The 20,746-nt window shown below is 42.2% G+C and overlaps 1 protein-coding gene across 5 annotated transcripts in view; it reads left to right on the top strand.

Annotated features, from left to right (window-relative positions):
• The window catches only part of UBXN7 (UBX domain protein 7), a 31,336-nt gene extending 11,482 nt beyond the window's left edge, over positions 1-19,854 (top strand). For 3 of the 5 annotated variants that reach the window (XM_054835142.1, XM_054835145.1, XM_054835146.1), the window contains exons 6-11: positions 5,200-5,346; positions 5,760-5,850; positions 7,002-7,129; positions 7,543-7,936; positions 8,679-8,758; positions 13,273-19,854. In XM_054835142.1, coding sequence (XP_054691117.1) covers positions 5,200-5,346; positions 5,760-5,850; positions 7,002-7,129; positions 7,543-7,936; positions 8,679-8,758; positions 13,273-13,434 — 1,002 coding nt within the window. In that variant the 3' untranslated portion in view covers positions 13,435-19,854. The other 2 variants (XM_054835144.1, XM_054835147.1) reach the window with 2 other exon arrangements.
• The last annotated feature ends 892 nt before the right edge of the window (positions 19,855-20,746 follow it).

The raw sequence follows: 20,746 nt of genomic DNA, 5'->3' as shown, positions 1-20,746 counted from the left end.
GATTAGAGACTATGCAAATTGCTATTTATTTTTTGAGTCCATAATTTCTAGATATTCTTTTGAAGTTGCAGTTACTACGGAACTTCCACCTGGTCATCTTTAAGTAGCTGAGATTGATTACTATTATGTGATGTTTTCATGAGAATGCAAACTAATGATTAAATGGGGCAATGCAGACGCTGCAAACAGTGCTGGAGATCTGACTCCATGAGCTGAACAGAAATATTATTTATATTCTTTTCACATTTGCCTCTACTGCTGTGCACAAATCCTAGAGCACTGCTGGAGAGTTTTTGGAGAAATGCTGTGTGCCTTTATTGAGTCTCCAGCTCTCATCCTGTTTTTTATGTTTCCCAAATCACCAGTTGGCTTGCCACTAATTCCTGTGTTCTGACAGTGCCCAGAAGATATGTTTAATCTTCTAACAAAATTCCAGGTTTGAAAGGACATTAACAGAGAATAGCTGTGTCTGCCTCAGCGAGTAACTCGGTGCGATGGAAGCAGATGAGCAGAGTGAAGTAGTTGGTGCTGAGGCATCCCTGCCTTGCGGCTTGGGGTTCAGGGTTTACGTCAAACAAGGTTGTGCCAGGTCCTCCAGCTGATGATGCCTACTGGGCCGATGGTTCAGAGATGTTTGTGAGCCAAGCGAATGCGTGGTTAAAGGCAACAGTAAAGGGAATTCATGTGAAAACAGCCAGTGCTGCTCCAAACTGGAACATACACCATCAGTGAGTGCCCTCTGACTTCTGCTGTGGAATTTGAGACGTACCAGTCTTTCCTCGTGTCTTGCTGAAAACATATCAAGACTTTAGCAACATTGATTGTGGCATCCGCCACAGTCGATAGTAGTTTCAGAGCATGAAATAACTGATTGATAGATTTGATGGTCCTCAAGTCTCTGCATTCTTACTCAGTCTTGTGAATTAAAAAAAAAAGAGGTGGGAGTGGTTCGTATGTACACACCTTGTCCTGCTCTTTGCTGTAACTCAAATATGAAAACATGTATGCTTTCTGGTATTCACCTTTTTGTGTTCTTGTCCTGTGGGATACCCTTCACTTCAAACCAATGCTCCTCAACTTCATTGCAATAAAAATCTTCAGCTTCTCAATTTGTTGACCAATTACCCCTTCTGTTTCATCTTTTATGACTGTAGACTGATGTACTGCGTCAGCCTGGGACAATGTCAGGCCTCCTGTGAATCCAGTGACCAGAGTCTCTCAAAATCCATCTCTAGCAAGCAGCTGTTAGCTTCTTCCTTCTCTGTATGCTTAGATAAACATATATAAACTATATAATAAATCAGAGATGTTTATCACATTCCAAAGTACCAGCGACTAAATACTATCATTTTGATGCTCTTGAAGTTTAGTGTTAATCTAAGTGGGTTTTTATTATTACTATTGGTGTGAGGAGTGTGCAAGAACATTCTGCCGGTGTTGTGCCATGTACATTTATCATAGAATTATTTAGGTTTTATGACTTTATTCAAACTTAGCAAGAGTGGTGGTGTCTGGTCTTACCAAGGTTTTCATGTGTCTGTGTTGCTTATCGTTTGTTGCTCCTTTTTGGGTACGCTAAGGTTGATTTTGAGAGTAGATTTAGTTGTCTTTGGTTTTCCCCAAGAAACCTCATTTTTCTTCAATTACAAAGAAACATTGTTATCCGTAAGGTGCAAAAAGTTGCTGTTTCATTTTAACTCAGTAATTCTAGCTTTTAGAAGAAGGTGAGAATTAACTTTCATGGAAGATAAATTTTCAAGTGTTGAGTAACATTGATTTTTTTTTTAACTTCTATTAACTTTTTTAACTTTATCTGTGAAAAAGCGATGTGCTTCACATACAGAACAACTTCTGATCACTGTACTTGTACAGTGAAGTGTGTGAATAACATAATTACACCATAGAAATGTGGTGAAAAAGATTTGATACAGAAAAATCTGTAAAAGACTTTCTTTTAATCCCACAAGCCTTTTGAAGATGGTGGCTGAGCCACTAGATGATAGTTACCTGGTGGAACGGGGCTATATAAATGAGAGGCAAATGAGTAATGTGCGAGCCAGATGTTAACCTGAACTGCCTTTTTTTTTTCCTATTAGAAAATTTCAGAGAATCTTTCGGAGCTTAAAAAGTCTGTGTTTGAGGAGTGTTGCATGGTTATATGATTAGCCTGTTCAGAGTCGGTTAAGATTACACAAGGGATTTTTAACTGTCATTTCCTGACTGTAATATCGAGCTTTAATGTGTATTAAGCTTCAGAATTATGTCCTTAATGTAGAATCTGCTAGGAATAAATCGAGTATAATAAATAAATAAAATGCACACCCAACGTGCTTTGTAAAGAACAACACGGTTTTGTTCAAATCTCAGAAACTGCCTTCAAGAATTGCAGGTGTTCATCTCTTCATGCATATGATGTGAGATAGGATTTTAATTTGTGGTGGGTACACACCAAATTGAGTTTCAAGTCTGTCTAGATGAAGTTTCATCATTTTATAAGTTAAACTTTTCTAGCTGGTGCAATTATCTTTGCACAGGGTGCTTCTAGACTGGCCGTTTGCGTAAGGACAGCCTGCGGCTGCACCTTTGGCACAGGAATGACTGGTTGATGAAAGGATGTATGCCCTGGCCCAGGCAAGAAGTGGAAGTGTAGCACAGATAGGATATTTCTTGTTAGGAAATCTTGTGCTCTGACTTTCTGTTACCTCTTATCTTCCAAACCAAATCATGCTTGATTAGCAGATGTTCAGAAGGTCACAAGACACTGGCTCCACTTCCTTGTTTCTCTCTGCTGACTTCAAGGAGCTATGCATTTCAACAAAGCTGAGCAAGGAAGAACCACCACAACATTTATAAACCATACATGGTTCAGAAAAGTCAAATGAGGGGAAAATGTGTTATTTTTAGTAGTGCAAGAGCTAGAGGTTATCCAGTGAGATCCAGTAGTGAGTGTAAAACAAGGCTTCTTTCATGTATTGTCTAACTAGATCGCTGGTTTGTTGCTATAAGTTGTAGCAATGAAAAATGTGAATGGATAGAAAGGGTAAAGGTAAACTTAGAGCAGTTTGGGTTTGGTTTTGGTTTTGTGTCTGGCCCTTTGTATCTGAGATCTGCTACCTCTGTCTTTGAAAGTTCCTACTCTGCTGATTGCTGAAAGCTTGAACAGAGATGCTTGCAGAGTGGTTGTTCTGTACTTACCCTGTCTGTGTGCTCCTTAAGTGCCTGGTGCCAGCCTTTGTACCTCAAAGGAGGAGGAGAAATGGGGGGAGTGTTGGAAACAGTGGGTCTAAAGCCATCAGACACAGCTTTTGGGATGTGCAAGCCAGCTCTCGAGCCTTCCCTTGTTCATTTGGCGCTTACCAACACGACCCACCAATATAATCTCCAAACCCATAGCGTTTCTTCCCCTCACACACTTCTCCTTCCACCCACCTCCACCCTCTCAGAAAAACCCCAGTAGCCGTGCAAGAGCAGAGTTGTGTGAGCGTGAAATGGTAGCAATTGAACTGTGTCCTTTCTAAATGTTAAATGTGAAGCCTGTTGTTTTTAGAAGGAAGTTAAAAATAGTTTCAAAAGGTCTACCCGCTCTGCAAATGAAAACTCATCTTTGCAAATGTTCTAAGTGGAATTTCCTGCTTGCATCCTTTTGAGGACCTTAGGTGGCTGGAGGAGAGCTAGAGCCAGGCTTTCACTAATACTGAAAAATATGCAAAGTAAATGTAGAAGAGTGAGGTGCGCTTTCCATCCTTCTAGTTACATGTTTTTGAATTTGTGCTTTTAATCCAGTTTGGATTGCATTAGAACACAGGACTAAGGCAATCCAATTGACTCAAATAACATAAGGATTTTTGTTCCCTTTAAACTTGGGCAGTACTTCTAGGCCTCGTCTTAAACTGATTTCCTAGAATTAGTTCTCAAAATCCACAGTTAGCTCAAAACAAGTCTCTTAAATATAGTCATTATGCTTTTATTTAAGACCCTTACCAGTTACTTAGGTGTCACTGCCCCACTTTTCTCTCCTGGTGACCAAATACTGGATTCTGACACTGTAATATTAGTGGTAAGTAATTAGTGTGAGGTCCCTTGCGAGAACAGGAGGACTATTCCATGCCTCTACATTCTTTTGTTTTTTTTTTTTTCCTTTGAGTAAAATAAAAATTGGCTCTGCAGGTCACTTGGCCGTGCTGATCAATTTTGTAGACCGAGTGGGGTTCGTGTGTTCTATCACACTTTTGATAGGCTGACTATTTGAAAGTGCACTGGCTTAAATTAGTTTTAAAAGTAAAAGCTTTGGTTTGGGGAACAAAATGTTGTCCAAAACAGCAAAATCTTGCATAACGTCCTAAGTCCTTGAATTTGCTGTTAAGTGCCTTACCAGCAGGATGGTGAACACACTTATAAATACTTTTTTCCTTTTTTTAAATGGAAAGGGAGTTCATATACTAGTTCCAGTCTTTCCAGGCAATAAGAGCATTCCTGCTGTTGATATAGCCCTCTTTTTTCCAACAGGTATGACAGTTCAGCGATCAGAATTACATTCTTGATCAAACTCCTACCATTAACTTGCAACCAAGCAATCAGACAATGCCAGCTTTGTGACTCAAACCAGTAAGATTTCTTCCTGCGCCTTCCTGTCTTCTTCCCCACTTGCAGTCTGAATAACGAGCATCAAAAAAGGATGCCTAATCCGGCAGTTGCACAGTAATAGAGTAACTCAAAACTTGGAGAGAAAAAAGAAAACACACAGAGAGGGGGTCCTGAATTAATGCAAGTCCTCTGCCAATTATGCAACCTACGTAAACAGATGATGATCCACAGGTTTATCTGTAGAATGAGCAGGTCTTTCCTCTGTTGTCAGATCAGTGTGATTGACTGCACTCTTTCCCGAACAAATACTTTATTCAGTGTCCCCCTGTGGTCCCCCTGCCCAAGTTGCTTTTCCCACTCCGTGCTCGGCTTGTTGAAATTCAGCAGCTCTGTTCATCGATGTGATTCTGTAATTCAACCAGTCTCATTTAAAGCAGGTCTTTCAGCCCTTCCTTCTGTTTTGTGGATGCCTTTTCACTAGCACTGTCCATCTTTCTCACTGTTGAAGGGTGGTGAAAAATCTGACAGTGTTAGAAGCCATCGCTGATCACTGCTGGCATTGGTTACGTCTGGCTCTTCAGTTTTATCTAATGAAGCTTTTCTCTCTGCTTACAGGCCAAGGAGTGTGGTCAGATGCAGAACAAATGGCTCATGATAAACATTCAGAACGTGCAAGATTTTGCCTGTCAGTGTCTCAACCGTGATGTCTGGAGCAACGAGGCTGTGAAGAACATAATCCGGGAACATTTCATTTTTTGGCAGGTGAGAAGTTTAATGGGGCCGTGGTGATAACTCGGTGTCCTGCTAGGTGGGACAGTGGTGGTGGGGGAAAGGGACTTCTTTGACTAAAATGGCACTGTTGCAATTCTCTTGGTGAACTTGCAGAAAAGATGCAATAGTTCATGGAGATGCACTTTGTGATGTAGATACAGTTCATGGAGATGCATTTGAATGCATAAACAGCCTTTCACTTATGTGTTCAAAATGTTACCACATAGCTTCTAATACATGGACCATTAGAGGCATATTTTCAGCTTGTCAGGGTTACCAAGAACTGTACGTACCGCTTGTAGCATATACTGTAAAATAGAGAAAAACTTTATATGTTTTCAAGATACAGTTCATTTGCGTTCCCTCTCCACCCAGTAATTTGCTTCCAATGTGGTGTTTTGTAGGTATACCATGACAGTGAGGAAGGACAGAGGTACATACAGTTTTATAAATTAGCAGACTTCCCTTATGTCTCCATTCTGGATCCCAGAACAGGTAAGATAGGTGACAGTTGGTTGCCTGCAGTTGATATATCCAGTGAGAAGGAGTAGCGGTTGTAGGCTAGAATACCATCTTTTGCAGGGTGTGTTACATTCACCTGAAGAATCTCACTTACATTGTTTTGCTCTCTGAGAGACTTTGCTGTCCCTGAAGAAGTGAAGCAATATGTTTTGGAGGAACTAAGGTGGTAAAACTCCCAAGGCTTGCTGAAATTTTGTGTATTTGGTGATCATAGTTGGTATAGCCTTAGCAAGTCTTTTGCTTGGAAAGTGAAGATAGTACCACCTGGTGGTGAACCTCTGAAATGTTTTTGGTTTTTTTTAGGGATCCTTTTAAAAGCTACTTGAAATCATGTCATGAATAAACTACAATATTTGTAGGCATTACATGAATCTGCTTCCTGCTCCTTGCACAGTAACTTTGTGAGGCTCAGAGGTCACTTATGAAATTGCATTTTAATTTCGATATACCATTTTGGCTTTGGGTTTGTTGCTTGATTTTGGTTTTTTTTGTGTGGGTTTTTTTTAACTGAACAATCAAACTTCTATGTCCCCCTCCAGCTCTTTTGAAATTGTTACTTTTTCTTTTGTATTCCAGCACCCTTTCTTCTTTTGTCATCTTATAATGCCACTATATTAACTGTCTGGTCTCCTGCTTCTTAGGAAGCTTATTTGACTTTAACCACCCAAAACCTTTTTTTTTTTTTTTTAAATGTTGAAAGGGAAGTCAGGGTGCTCTTCTTAGCACTTTACTTATGGAAACAAATGCTGTTTGCCAAGGTGTAGAATCAAAGCAGACAATAATGTAGAAATGCTTCTTCATAAACTTAGTGGTTTTGCTTTTTTTTTTTACTAATTTTTTTCATTTTGATGCCTAATTCACTATTCTGTGCACGCTTTCCCATAGCTAAAAAGAAAGGAACAGAAATAAACAGAGTCTGTATTTATATCTGTACGCGATTGAAACCTTTTCAAGGGGATGGAAGGAGGAAGCTTTGTAATTATGACGGGGTAGCCTGTCGGAAGCTGCAGTTCCACAAGTATGGACTCTTGCAGAGTGCATGCCCAGCAGTGAATTGGCGTATTTGACTGTGAAGCTGCAATCTTTTGCCAAAATTATGTTTCGTGACACCTTTTGTTCCCTAGGCCAGAAACTAGTGGAGTGGCACCAGCTAGATGTGACTTCTTTTTTGGACCAAGTGACTGGGTTCCTGAGTGAGCATGGACAGCTGGATGGCCATTCTACTAGCCCTCCCCAAAAATGCTCTCGTTCAGTAAGTATGAGGTCCTCTAAGAGGTCTGGAGAAACTGGAAAGAAAATGCTGATCTGTCTTTATCCAGCTGTACTGATTTCCCATTCAGTAGTATAAACAGACTTAATGAGTTAGTGCAAGAGCATGCAAAAATATGATGCTCCAGGGAGTGCCTTCTCCCACAATAACTATTTTTGTTGTGCAGTTTGTGCTTTTGGTATTTGTTTTGGGTATAGCAGTCACAGAATTGTACATGTGTGGAAGGAAAATACATCACTCTGTGTGAAACTCCAAGGAGAAGTCATTAAGTAGTCATAGCATGACTAGTTTTCCATGCTTGTTCCTGATGGTTTTAGTAGCTTCTCTTTGGAGGATTAATGTCCTCTTGATTTTTTCAGTACATATTTAAAAGCAATTTTTATGTAATTCAACAGGAGAGTCTCATTGATGCCAGTGAGGACAGCCAGTTGGAAGCCGCTATCAGAGCCTCCTTACAGGAGACGCATTTTGATTCATCACAGGCCAAGCAGGAGAGTCGGTCAGACGAGGAGTCCGAGTCGGAGCTTTTTTCTGGAAGCGAAGAGTTTATTTCCGTTTGCGGATCTGAGGAGGAGGAGGAATCGGAGAATCCTGCCAAGTTGAGGAAGTCTCCGCACAAGGACTTGGGGTATAAAAAAGAGGAGAGCCGGAGGCCTCAGCCTGAGCCCCCTGCAAGGACTGAGCCCGGGACAACATCAAATCACAGAGTACTGCCCTGTATTGATGCAGGGACACTGGAGGAGTCAACTGACAAGCCTGAAAGTACGTTTCAGGGCCTAGATGTGAATGGTAAGTTGCCACCTCTTTAAATTTTATTTTATAGTTACCTGTGTTTGGGTCTTTTTCCTGACAACCTTAATATGCCGACAAGCACGGTTTCATCCCTTGTTTTGAAAAGCTAAATCTTTTCATTTGTCTTACTCCCTCCTTGACACCAGATGTTTGAGCGATTCACCTTGCCAGCAGCACCACTTCGGCATAGTGATGCCACAAACCGCAGAGGCATGTTAGTCGCTGAGCTCAAGTTTCTTAGTTTGAGACCTTGTCCACGAATAAAGTACGCATTGGTACATGTGCGTGTGATGGGGCTTCTACCAGTAGTATGGTAGAGAGAAGCAGAATAACGTCAGCCCCACCTCGTGCTCAGTTTGGCTGCCTTGACGGTTGGACTGAGTTTTAGTAATGCATCTTTGGGTAATACCAACGAGTCCCCAGAGTCTCTGCTCCTGCCTGAGCTGGGTTGCAGCAAAGTGGGGCAGTCTCAAAGGCAGGTAGCACAGTGTGCTTTTCCCTGGGAACGCTGACCGGTTTTGATCACTACTATTAACTCTTGAAAGAGTCCTGAGTTTGATATATCTACATTTTAAACATGTGTGGTGGATGTATATCTTCATAGACTGGAACCTTGTATTTGTCCCCAGTCCCTGACTCCGCTCTGCTGCGCGGTAAAGTGTGCCATCTAAAACCTACAGAAGAGCTCAATTCAGCTGCCTTGTTGTTTATTAACTTGTAGTAACTTCCTTTGTGCTAGGACCAAAGGCACAGCTGATGCTAAGGTATCCAGATGGAAAGAGGGAACAAATTTCACTGCCTGAACAAGCTAAACTTCTGGTGAGTGGAGTTAATTGGAATCCTTGTTTGAGTACAGGAGAGCTGAAACTGGAGAATTTCTTTTCCTGTGGTGGCACTATTGAAATCGGATCTAGTGAAAGCGGTGTATCAGGGAGCACTTGTGCTGTTGGTCTGTTGTGTTTCTTCATGTCGTTCCTCTCTTCCAGTCGACAGACTCTGCTGGCTCTATGTTTCCAGTGCTGCTTGGGTTGCGTGTGCACTCCAGTGTAATCTTAGTCCCAAAACTGCTAGTTTCCTTTCTGAAATGAGTCTAAATGGCTTTTGCACTAATCACTGAATTACCATAAAATACTCTCAGCTCACTCATTTGTGGGTTTTGGTTGGGTTTTTTTTAAATTGAAAAGTTCAGCCATTGCCCATGGTCAGACAACAATAAAATCAAAGGCAAAACTCTTCATTCTTTTTCTCCATCTCTTTCACCAAACTTCCACGCTCCTTTCTGGATGTGGTTGACAGAGCAGGCTTTGGAGGAAGTTCTCCCAAAACAGATTTCTTACAATATTATTTAATTACTGTGCTTCAGGTGTGTGTCTCAACTGTGCTTTGGGCTTGTTTACCTTGCAGAATTCAATGTGGATAGTGTTTCCATCAAAATTTTGCGGGTGCTTATCTGGAAGCAGTGTGTAAAGAGGTCACTATATTCCTGTTCGCCATGAGTTTTCGTGACACAGTGGCCAGTTAAGCTCATTTTAATGTAATCAACCTAAAAGCTCTGTATTGAAGTCTTAGGGAAGGCAGAAGCACACCTCTTCAGAAGGATCTCATGCAGATTTAGAAGTGTCACATCTCTCATAACCAAGTTTGCAGCACTCTAGAAATGTAGTGTCTGAAGCTCAGATTCTCATCTTTCTCTCTTTTGCTTGAAAATAAAAGGAAAAAAAAAGTTGCCTCTCTTATACTGTCATCTCTCAAAACCAAGCATAAACGTAAGGTTGTAGACTGCTGCAGTGCTACACACGGAGTCCTGGGGCTGAAATATAAAGTCTGAGGAACACTGGCAGAGCATCACTCTTACTGCAGGAACCAGCTTTATTTGCAGACCTTCGTCTTGGCAATCATCGGTGTCTAATCTTTTTCTAAGTACTTGTTTATATCTTGACTGCTTTTTGAAAGCAGTCTGTTAAGTAAGGTTACATCTATTATGGAAGATGTGGCGCTTTTGAATATTTAATTTATTTAGGTGGTACATAGGTTTGATATTGATAAATTCTTGATAATCCTGACTTCTGGTTTGATTCCTTTTATGGACTGTAGTAGTTAAATCGCATGCCGAGATTAACTTCCTTTTCTTTGCTGCCACCTGCTCTGCAGTGAGCAGAGGATGTTAGGTGAGTCAAGGTTTGTGATTAAAGATACCTTTTTTTATTGCAGAGCTGAACAGGCAGTCTTTGTGCTCGTGTCATGTGATCTTTTCCATTCCATTCGCATCAACATAGTTTCGGATGTTTCTTTGTGAGCATCATTTCCATGCTGATTTTTTTCAGCCCTTAGTTGCTACCATTTTAAAGCTGTCCAGAACTATAAAAAGAAATTGTTTGAGGCAGCAGTTACACTTCAGAAGTTTTAACTGATGATACAGTGTTGGTCTCCCACTGAGACTGGCTGATTTTTAAGACTTTTTTTTTTAAATATTGCATTGTTGTTGATCAAGAGTGGATTCTTTACACACTCTTATCTCCAGGATGTGCTTATGCTTCCAATATTACTGTAACCCTTTTTCCCCTGCCTCAGGCAAAAAAAAAAAAGGCAACTCTGCCTTTTTATAGAAGCAATTGCTCATTGTGTGCAGTTAAGTAGCTGACTTCACTCTGTTCAGCAGCTCAGCCCTTTCGTCTGCATCACTGGTTGCCTGACTAAGTTTTTGCCTACCAAGTGGTGTAAGGTGTGCAGGAAAGGTTGACCTTTAAACGGGGCAGGGTGGAGATGCGGGCAGTAAACTTAACTGAATTTTTAAATACAGTTTGTAAAGGAATTTTGATCATCCTTGTTGCCTGAAAAAGAATTCAAACCCGCTTACTTGCATTCCTCATCAGACACAGGCATTGTAACCTGCAAAGCCTGTTGGAGAACAGTCCAGTTAAAAGAGGAGGTTGGGGTGACAGTCTCCTCGTACCAAAGATTTGTGTGTGGATTTTGATGAATTCAGAAGAAATCTCCATGCAGGTACTTCCCTGACTGTCCTGTAGTCATCAAGTCTTGGAAAAGTCCAGGTTGACAAGGATCCCTGGAGATCATCTGGTCTAACCTGTAGAAGGCAAGGCTGTAGGTGAGGCTATCCAGGGCCCTCTCAAGCCAAGTTTAGAATACGTCCAGCAAGGGACATTCCACCACTTCTCTGGGCAACTTACTCCAAGTTTAATTTCTCTCACTGTAAAGAATTCTTTTCTTTATATCCAGATGAAATTTCCCCTGGCACAACTTGTGTGTGTTGTCTCTTGTGCATCTTTGTGAAAGAAATGCCTTTGTCTTCTCTATATTGGAATACTGCAATGATATTCCCACCAAGCCTTTTCCTTTCTAGGCTGAATAAATCCAAATCCTTCAACCTTTCTTCATGTGCCAAGGAACATCCTATACTCTAGTCATTTTGATGGCCCTCCGCTGGATCCTCTCCAGTTTTTCCTTGTCCCTCTTGAACGTGGAGGAATATTGAACACAGTATTCCAAGTGTGGCCCAGCAGAGCGGTGTAATCACGTCCCTTGACCTGCTGGCAATTCTCTTGTGGATGCAGCTCAGGTTTCCCTTTGCCGTTGCAAGGGTTTGCCACAGGCACGCCTTGAGCTTTCTTGATGAGTCTTGACAACCTGTCCATGACATCCTGGATCTTGGCTCTAGGCAAGTAGCAGGCTTCCAAGACTCAGAGTTAGCTCTGTAGCTGGTGCCTCAGTCCCCTGTGGGAGTCCCCCCACCAGCATACACTGCTGCTCCCTGCTGAGTAGGACCAGTGGGTCCAGTTGTGTCTTCCAATGGAACTTACTTGTCCTCGCCATTTATTGCCACGACTTTACATCATTTTTCAATTTTTTTTTTTTTTTTTTTTCCCCAAATGAAAGGAGACCTGCTGTTTTGCTGCCACAGGTCTCCAGGGTGCCTTATCTTGCAAGTTACTGTCCTCCCTGTGTTTGTGTCTTGATTCTGGTCATCCTGTTCCATCCATTCCGCGAGGCCTCAGTTCTTGCCCTTGCAGTGTTGCTGCCAGCATCCTACCGCTTTCCTGCTTGTCTTCCCCGATGCAGCAGAACAAGCTGACCTCTTCCTGCAGCTTCTCGACCTCGAGCTCCATCTGATGCCCCTGAAACATGAGGAACAGTGCTGCGGGCTGTTGTGGGAAGACCATGTCCTGTGTCATTCCAGCACCATATGACCGACAGCTTTCCTACCAGAACAGAAACACTAATGTGAACAGCCACCCAAGTGATCTCCCCAGCCCCTTGCCCCTGAGCTGCGGCAGTAACTGCCAAGCGCTGGTTTGTAACCGCGTTTTTCTGCGTGCTGGGTTGCTGTGGTCCTGAACTGGCAGCGAGGGGAAGCTAATGGTAGCTAGTAGAAGCCTAATACTGCTAACTTATCTCCTTGCACTTAATATAGTGGCATAAGTTGGCCATCAACTATGTCAACTACTGTTGGGACCCCCTTGTTTGTTCCTACTTTGTGTTTTATTACATAGTAATTGTCTGTTTTCCCCTCCTCAAAAAGCTGCGATTTTTCATTTTGCCTGAGTCTTGCTCTGCTGGTGTATCCCCCACTGTTCTGCCAATCTCGGTTTCTCTGTCCTGGTCTATTTGTACTTTACGCTCTCATCTGCTGTGTTTCCTGATGAACTTGGGAAATCTCTCTCACTGTAGCATGGACACTAGCTCTTCTTGATATGTCTGCTTGTTGGGTTGTGAGGCTGATAACCCTTCATCCCAATGCCCCTTGTATCCTGCCCCGATTGCTATTGTAGGCAGAGAAGTTAATGAATTGAAAAGAGCTTTAAAAACAAACAAACAAAAAAACCCCACCAAACCCTCCTGCTTCTTGAAGGCAGGAAAAAAAATAAATTTTTAGTAAAAATACTACATTTAGTTTTGTCAATGTTACCTGACAAAAATGCTTCTTTGGTGGCTTTTGGGTTTAATGTAAGGGTAATATCTGATAAATAAGTGAGGGGGCTTCTGTTTTGGAGCACTTAAGGATTTGGTTTTTTGCAAATCTTATTTTACTGTGATTTGAATGTGTGATGTGGCATTCAGCTTGCTTGAATTAATGTACTATTATGTGTGTCTTCTGTTTAAAGAATCAGTTAGGTAAGGGATCACTTGGTAATTAGTTTTTATGATTGTTCTTACCATGTGTGGGTCAAATTGGATATTAAAGAGGGTCTATACTACATGCTAAATTTCAGAATTTTGTTTGTGATTACAAACTTTTTTAAAGGAAAATGGGATTTTGTTTACGTTCTTTTATGTGGTTTTGAATTACATGACACTTCACCTTTGTCTCTCTCCAGGCGCTTGTGAAACATGTCCAGTCAAAAGGATACCCCAACGAACGCTTTGAACTTCTCACCAACTTCCCTCGAAGGAAACTCTCCCACCTGGACTATGAGATCACATTACAGGAGGCAGGCCTGTGTCCTCAAGAGACTGTCTTTGTGCAGGAAAGGAATTAGCACCGTGGCCTGAGTTCTCCCAGCCTTCCTCCCCTCTCCTCTTTGCCTGGGACACCAACTCATTAAATATGCAGTTGAGGGTCATAGGATTGCAGTGCTGAAATCAAGCAGGCAGCTGGCTGGCCCTTCTCTCTCTTCTTCCCTTCTCCTGCTCTAGTGACCAAATGAGAGCGTTCAGAGTTTTATTTTCTTCCTCAGCCTGCTGAGAGCATTGGGAAGAACATCTTTCCTTTGTTTTCACGAAGTAAAACGGTGGTCTGCATTTCCAGTATGCTGGGGCTTGGAGTGGCCATAATACATGTACCCTTCTCGCTGCTATTCTTAAATCTGTTTTGTTTAATTTATTTTTAGAATAGTGTGTGATAAGGCACTAAGTCATCTCTCTGTAAGGAGAGAGTGTAATCTTCAGTACAGTCTTTCCTTTGTTTTGATTCTCTTCACGAAAGGTCTCCATTAACCTTACGGCCCTTCTTAAGGGTTCCCTTACCTAGCGCTCTGTGAAAACTTGGGGTTTTGGGAAGGAATTGGGTTGAGCTATGGCGAGATACTTTGCCTCCATTTAATTTAAAGGCTTCTAGATTGCATGCATGTTTTCCTCCTGCTTTAAATGCCACCAGTGGACATAGTAGGAAAAAACCCCAAACAAACAGGGAAAAAAAACCCCAAAACAACTATACTCTATATGGGATTGACTGCTTGGCCAAGGGGGAAAGCTGCGTGTCCACTGTTGGAGCAGAACTGACTCCTTGGTAGAAGTAGGTGGGGTTTCCATTTGTTCTCTCCCAACATCCCCTGAGTGTCTCCTTTTTACTTGCTCTCAGGATTTTGCAAATGATGATAGAAGTTGGCAGGATACTCTAAAGATCTTGGACTCTCTGGAAAACACCTGCCATAAAAACTTGACAGTTAGTTGGCTTTTTTCTTCGCGTGGTGTTTTGTTTTGTTTTCCCCGGGAGTGACTATCTTGCAGGGGTTTTAGAGCACTGACTGCAGTTGAGCAGGACAGCAAGTCCTAGGCAGGTTTTCTTTCGTTAAAAACATACACAGCCTTGTCAAACTGTGGAATGAATTAATGCTCTATAAAAGACTTCGCAGCCTGGTGGCTTGAATGCTCCAGGCTACTTTTTATTCTATTTTCATTTTCATCTACTGTCACCTCTAAATCTAGAAGGCTGTATAGAATGCCACTCCTTTAGTTAGGCTTTTTCTTCAGCTCTGGGAGCTGGCACCAGAAGTCATGCTGGCATATCCTGTGCGTGCAGTGCGCCCTCTTTTTCCAGTGTCTTCTCTAGACGTTGAGCTGTTGATCAATAGGTGTTACAGTAGGTATTACAGTGGGATAAAAGTTACCTAACACAGCCTAACATCAAGGTGGGTGTTAAATTTGTGTATTTACAACTAAGAGCTCAGTTTAGCCTGTTCTTCATCAGTGAGGAAAAGGCATGTGAGACCTACCATAACTGCCAGCTTTTTCTGCAACTGTCAGACGATTATACTTGTCAAAGAAAATTGACAGAAATTTCTTGTCAGAAATTTACCATAGTCTAAAACTTTTCAAGGTGTTTTGCCTTTAATTTCATACTAGCCTGCATATTTTGGAGTCTTTAAATGTAGGAAATCACAGAAAATGTCTTGCATTCCCATGATAATATTAGCTCACAACAGTCTTCTGCTTGTAATTGAGGTTTTACGTCTAATCACGATTGGTTTTTGTTCCACAAAAACTATTTTGTGTTCTACTGCAAGATGCAGTATCGGGAAAGCCAAATCTGGTCGCAGTTTCCTGACCAACAGTTGATGTGACATCAGATGTCATTTTTGGTTTGTAAAGAGACTCTGTCATGGCAGCTGCTTCCCAGCACTGGAGAGTGAATCGCAAGGCCGGCAGAGGAGCGAGGGCTGTTGGCGTTTGGCCTGTGGGGCAGCACTAGATTGAAGGATCTTTTGTGTTTCTCAGAAATCCAAATCATAATTCAGACTTGGGCGTACAAGAGAGTGAGGCAGAGGGAAACCCTTCCCATGTGGGTCTCGTGCTTCCCTGAGTAGCTTCAGCTGTCTAGTTGAAACAACTCAATCTGGCACTCATTGCCTTCAAACTCTTCTGTGGTTAGCCACAACAAAATTAAGGCGGGCTTCCAACAGGATGCAGTATCCAGCACGTGTGTAGATAGTCCTTTCGTCTCCCTGGGGCAGGCTGGATGGGAGTGTGTTGACCTTTCCTGCTCTCCTGCCAGTATAAAGCAGGGAACCATTGTGGCTTGTGGTTCCGCTTTTTTTGAGTTGTCGGTGGTTGGCAGTGTGTGCTGGTGGAGGGCCAACTCATTTGGACGGGCTTGGGTTTGTATCCGCTCAGGGAACATTGTTCCACATCAACTTTTCTAGCAGTTAAGTTAACCATACAAAATTGACTCTGCCTTTTCAACCCTAGGTCTGTTTTATTGGTAGCTTCTCTTTTTTCACCTCCCCGGTTGTGCTCGCGTACGTGGGGCTAGGCTGTGATATGTCAAAGTTATTTTATATCAGATTGCTATCAGCTATATCAGCAGTGGGGAAGAGGGGAAACTGAATTTTAGGCAAGAGCATGAACTTCTTCCATCAGTTCTGCTGCTGGAGAGCTTGTGCATTGCGTGGTCCCGTACTCCGAACCTTCTTTCTTACCCTCTCTTTCAGAGCTAAGCGTGTGAGCCGCAGGGCAACGGGCAGCTGACAGCTTGCTTGCTTCTCCACTCAGCTGTAAGGAAAGGAGTAACCTTATGCTCATCACCTTGCTATCAAAACCAAAACTGGGAACCCCAGGTTAGCTCTTCATTGCTTTTGTTATGCCAAGAGCAGCTCAGTCACCTCTCTTGCGAGGAAGCAAATGTTGCGCTTGGCTGCTGCAAGTTTATTTTTAAACCATCAAGAAACCTGCCTCTCGAGCACGGTAATTGGTTTTGTCTGCTGGCGTAGTGGGACCAGGAGTGCTTATGCTCTCACTTAATTTTTTCTTTCTTGGTTTTATTTAGATAAATATGAATATTTATAACCTAAGAGGGAAAGAAGAATGTGAAATTGAAGATTTACATTGACAATGGGATTTTTCTTCTGTCTTGCAGTTCCTAGTTTCTTCTGTTCCAAGAAGTTATGAGCCTGTTTGTTTTGTTTCTCTTTGTTTTTTCTTTCACTTTTCTTTTGCTTTGGTCTGTGAGCAGGAGGCAGAGAAAAGAAAAATCTAAGAAAATTGCATGTGGCTGTCTTCTCCCTTCATTCCACTCCTCTCTTTCCCCTTTCTTCCCAACCCAAATAAAACCAGTGCTGCGGCACACGTGTCAATCAGCTGTGCTGTGGTGGCTGAAAGCCGTTATGAAATGGCCCCAACCAGGATACAACCTCTTCAGATCTTCATTCATGTCGAAGCCCTTTGGAGTTTGGAGGAACATGGCTGAAAATATTAACCAAGTTATGCCCACGACAGCTTGCAGCAGTGAAGGTGTAAGCTAGTTGGGCTCTAATTTTAAAGAGCCTTTGTCACAATTGCTTCTAGATGTTAAATCTGAAGTTCAAATTGCTTCTGAGAAGGTTGGGAAAAAAAGCCTTAAATCTGATTGCAAAATAAGATGTTGAAATATGAAGGACAAAGGGGGAAAAAAAAAATCCTTCAAAGGCTGTGGTTTGTGGCTTCTTGTGAGCGTTGCTTGGCCATAATTTGCGTGTTGTGTTGCAAGAACTGCCATGAGTTTGGAGGGGCAGAAATGCATGTAGGCAGTGGCAGTCTTTCTGGTTAGAGAACTAAACAGAGCTAATGTGTTTCGAGCTGTAGCTTCTTGCTGCTTGTGGAGAAGTTTCCTTTGCATGTGTTCTTCATCTAGCAGTACTTTAACATTTAATGTCTAATTGCAGCTAATAGTCATGGTCACAACCAGTGCTCAGAAACAGAAGGCAAAATGAGTGCTGGCTCTCCCTGCCAGCTGCTGTTGACACATTTACTGTTGACTTCCCACTTGTGATCCTTCAGAGATCCAGAGAAGGATTTCAGGTCTTCCTGATGATATGTGCTCTAAATCAAGCTGACTGACCAGCTTCAACCTCCCTACTGACACAAGAAGGGCAGATAAAGACCATGCCGAACACTTCTGGGCATACTTGTGTTATTTTCGTTAGGCTTTGAATTAAGGTCTGCGATTTTTACATTTCTGGAGTCAGATAAGTCAACAACATCAATGTTAAAAGAACGTGCATGTATGTGCGTAATGGCCTCATAAAATATAGTTGTCTGTAGAAAGGCACCCAAAGGTACCATTGTTCCTAAGCAGATTTAAACAGCGATTTTGCATCGGCATACTTTCCAGAGCTCACTAGATCTGCTGCCTTGCTATTGCAGGAGAGTAACACCTCTCACGTGTAAAGCACGTCTGTTGTTCGCCACTGCAAAGAGCTTGCATTTCACGTGGTCTGCCACTTTCACAGATGCATTTTTTTTTAAGACTACCAAATTTATATACTCATCTGCACCAGCTTATACCAGCTTCCACTTTTACTGGTGCTATGGTTTGTACCCTTGCAGAAAACTGGCAGCTGGTTTTAGTACATGTTTTAATAAATAAACCTCACTGCTGAAGGGCTTGATTTCTCAAATACACTTTTTAGAAAACTTCCGCGTAATGGCGTGCTTCGCTATTTGATACACCTTCGGACTATTAAACTTTTTCATTAAGTATACTTGAGTTCTTGATGGCTAAGTGGAAAAATTTCTTGAAAGAACTAGAAAGAAAAGCCAATGTCCTCAAGAATTAAGTGTCTTGTCTCTGTGCAGGAGGTCTGCCCTGTAGCTGAGGGCACGGCGCGCGGTTTGCAGCTTGTGTGGGCAGCTAATGACACTACATCTGAGAATGTGCTTCTTGCTTCTGGGAGGAGCTGGGATGCTGAATCCTGGCTTTTTCAGTCCGATCTTATCAGAGCACTGAGCTTGTTCGCAGGGATTGAAGAGCAATAAGGGCTAAACTAAAAGGAATTTTCTTTTGGGGGTAAGGCATCACTTGGGCTGTGTTTCATCAGGTACCAGATGCTGTGGAGGTGCATAAATTGTGGTGTTTGTGGGGCTTTTTTCTGAACTACGTGAAGAAACAGATAACGCAAGACCTGCGTGGGAACATCTGTGTGAATGGGAAGACACGTGTCATTTCAGGCACTTATCACTTAATTCTTGTTCCTTCTTAGTTTTTAGTAAACTTCTCTGCTTTCTTCTTGTTTAATCCCTTTTTAGCCAAGTTAGTGAGAAATAGGTAGTCCTGTATTCCACGAGGAAGAGGAGGGGTAGCAGAGATGTGTTTTAGCTGGATGAAGTCCCATAAAGACTGGGTGTGCCTTGTCTAGCCGTTTTAATAATTTGAATGCAGCCTCTCCTCTCCCTCATCCTTTCTACTTATTTATTGTAACAGAAATGATTTTCTATAAAATGCAACAGCTACTGTTTTAAAGTCAAAGCAAAACTGATGTTTTGCACCCTGTATCAGCTATCTACGTTGTTGGCAATACCCGCAGTCGCACATTTGGAGTTGACCTGAACGCGTTTGACGACCGGCTGTTGAGGTCTATGAGTTGACGTTCTGTAAAGACAGTCTGGTTGAGGATTTTTCTGTCCAGTCCCCAGATTTTACCATGGTTTGGTCATACGTTGCTCCTGAACTGGTGAGGTTAATGGATATCCTTTCTGTGATGTTGTACAGGATGACTCCTACTCCAGTCTCCTCTTGTCCGTGAGATGCTTAGTGTCTGTCCACTCCCAATAAATATAGCCATATGTATATACACACACACACACGCGTGTTTTTAATCAGAGAATGCGGCACTTAATATTGGTGCCTCAACGTGCCTCAGTTTTATCTTCTGTTGTTTTACATGGGTGTATTATGAGTGAGTGCAGAAGTTCGGGATTTGGTCACTGTCTTTAATTACTGTGAGTGTCTGCAGTACAGAGAAAAGTCAATTTGTAACTGCTTGTTAAATGGTGCTGAGACTGTGAGGTATAGAAGGATAAATAGTAAAAGTACATGGAGCAGGGGGGCGAGGTGCTATTTTATAGAACAGATTTACGAAGAACATCTGGGTGAAACTTTACTCAGAGATGTGGTGCCTCACCAGAGACACCAGACTATGGGATAGATGATTTTTAAAAATGAGGCTCTTTCCTTTTACAGTTTCAAAATTATGACTTTGCCTGTCGGTTTTTACGGTAGTCGTCGCTTTCTTCTTCAATGATGGCGACTTCATGTGGGAGGAGGGAGAGGATTAATTCAGAAGATTTCAGCTCACTGTGCTGGGAGGGACCAAACTCAAGGAAACCTCTGATCTATATACACAACTGCTGCATTTTTTTATAAATATATGTAAATGTCCTATTGTAATATTTGATCCTGGAAATAAAACAAACTGTTTTCAGTAGCTTTCTTCATCTCTTGGTTTTTGGGTTTGGGGTTTTTTGTCGGTTTAGTTCTAATGAAAGTCTGTCCCTGCATTATATGGAGAGTTTTTGAGTTTTTCCTTAAGGTTTTTGGGTAGAAGGAAAGAAAATCAAGCCGAGTTCCCTGTGCATGTATCTGACTTTTTAGTAAAACTGTCAGATCGGGTGCTTTTCTTTTCCCTTTGCCTCCTGGTCTGTGAACCTTGACTTGGCAGAATAGGTCTGGGTGCTGTAGCTTCTGTTGCACCTCTGGTTGTAGCTGCTTTCGTTGGCCTTGAGTCTCTTTACAAAATAAGTAGCAGAAGCTGCAGCTCAGCTGAAAAAGCCCAAATATGTGTTATTTTAGATACTAGCTCCAGGTTGGCCCAGCCAACAAGGACAGGGCTCGCCTGAATCTGAAGCGTGTTTGCGATACGGTGTCTGATAATAAATACCACCAAGTACCTGATGTCAGTAGAAAGCATCCAGTTCCTGCTGATACGGAATTGTTGATTACAGCAAGCTGCTTGCTTAGCCCAGGAAAGCTTCAGCCCCATTCTAGAGGTTACAAAATCTTGATGCAAGACAAACTTTTGGTACCTTGATGGGAAAAACACCCTTATGAAAATGAATAAAAGGAGGCCAGGCTAGGAATTTCCATCCTTCCCAATGGAATAGCAGAGAAAATGTGGCTTTCTATTCCAAACTGTCAATGTCCTCCTGGTACGGGTGGTGTCAGGACAGATCCTCTAACTTCTGCAATTGTCTTTTGAGCTCCTTGGGATGTTCCTGTAATGGCCTCGCATGAAATGCCAACGAGCAGGGTCCCTTTTGGACAAGTACTTAGCAGGTACAGCAGGGAAACAAAAGCTTAAGAAACTGATCTCGGGTCAT

Source organism: Grus americana, chromosome 9, assembly GCF_028858705.1.
Source record: "Grus americana isolate bGruAme1 chromosome 9, bGruAme1.mat, whole genome shotgun sequence".
Taxonomy (NCBI): Eukaryota; Metazoa; Chordata; class Aves; order Gruiformes; family Gruidae; genus Grus; species Grus americana.
The sequence above is the reverse complement of the archived record's forward strand: the minus strand, read 5'-3'. Positions and strand labels throughout refer to the sequence as shown.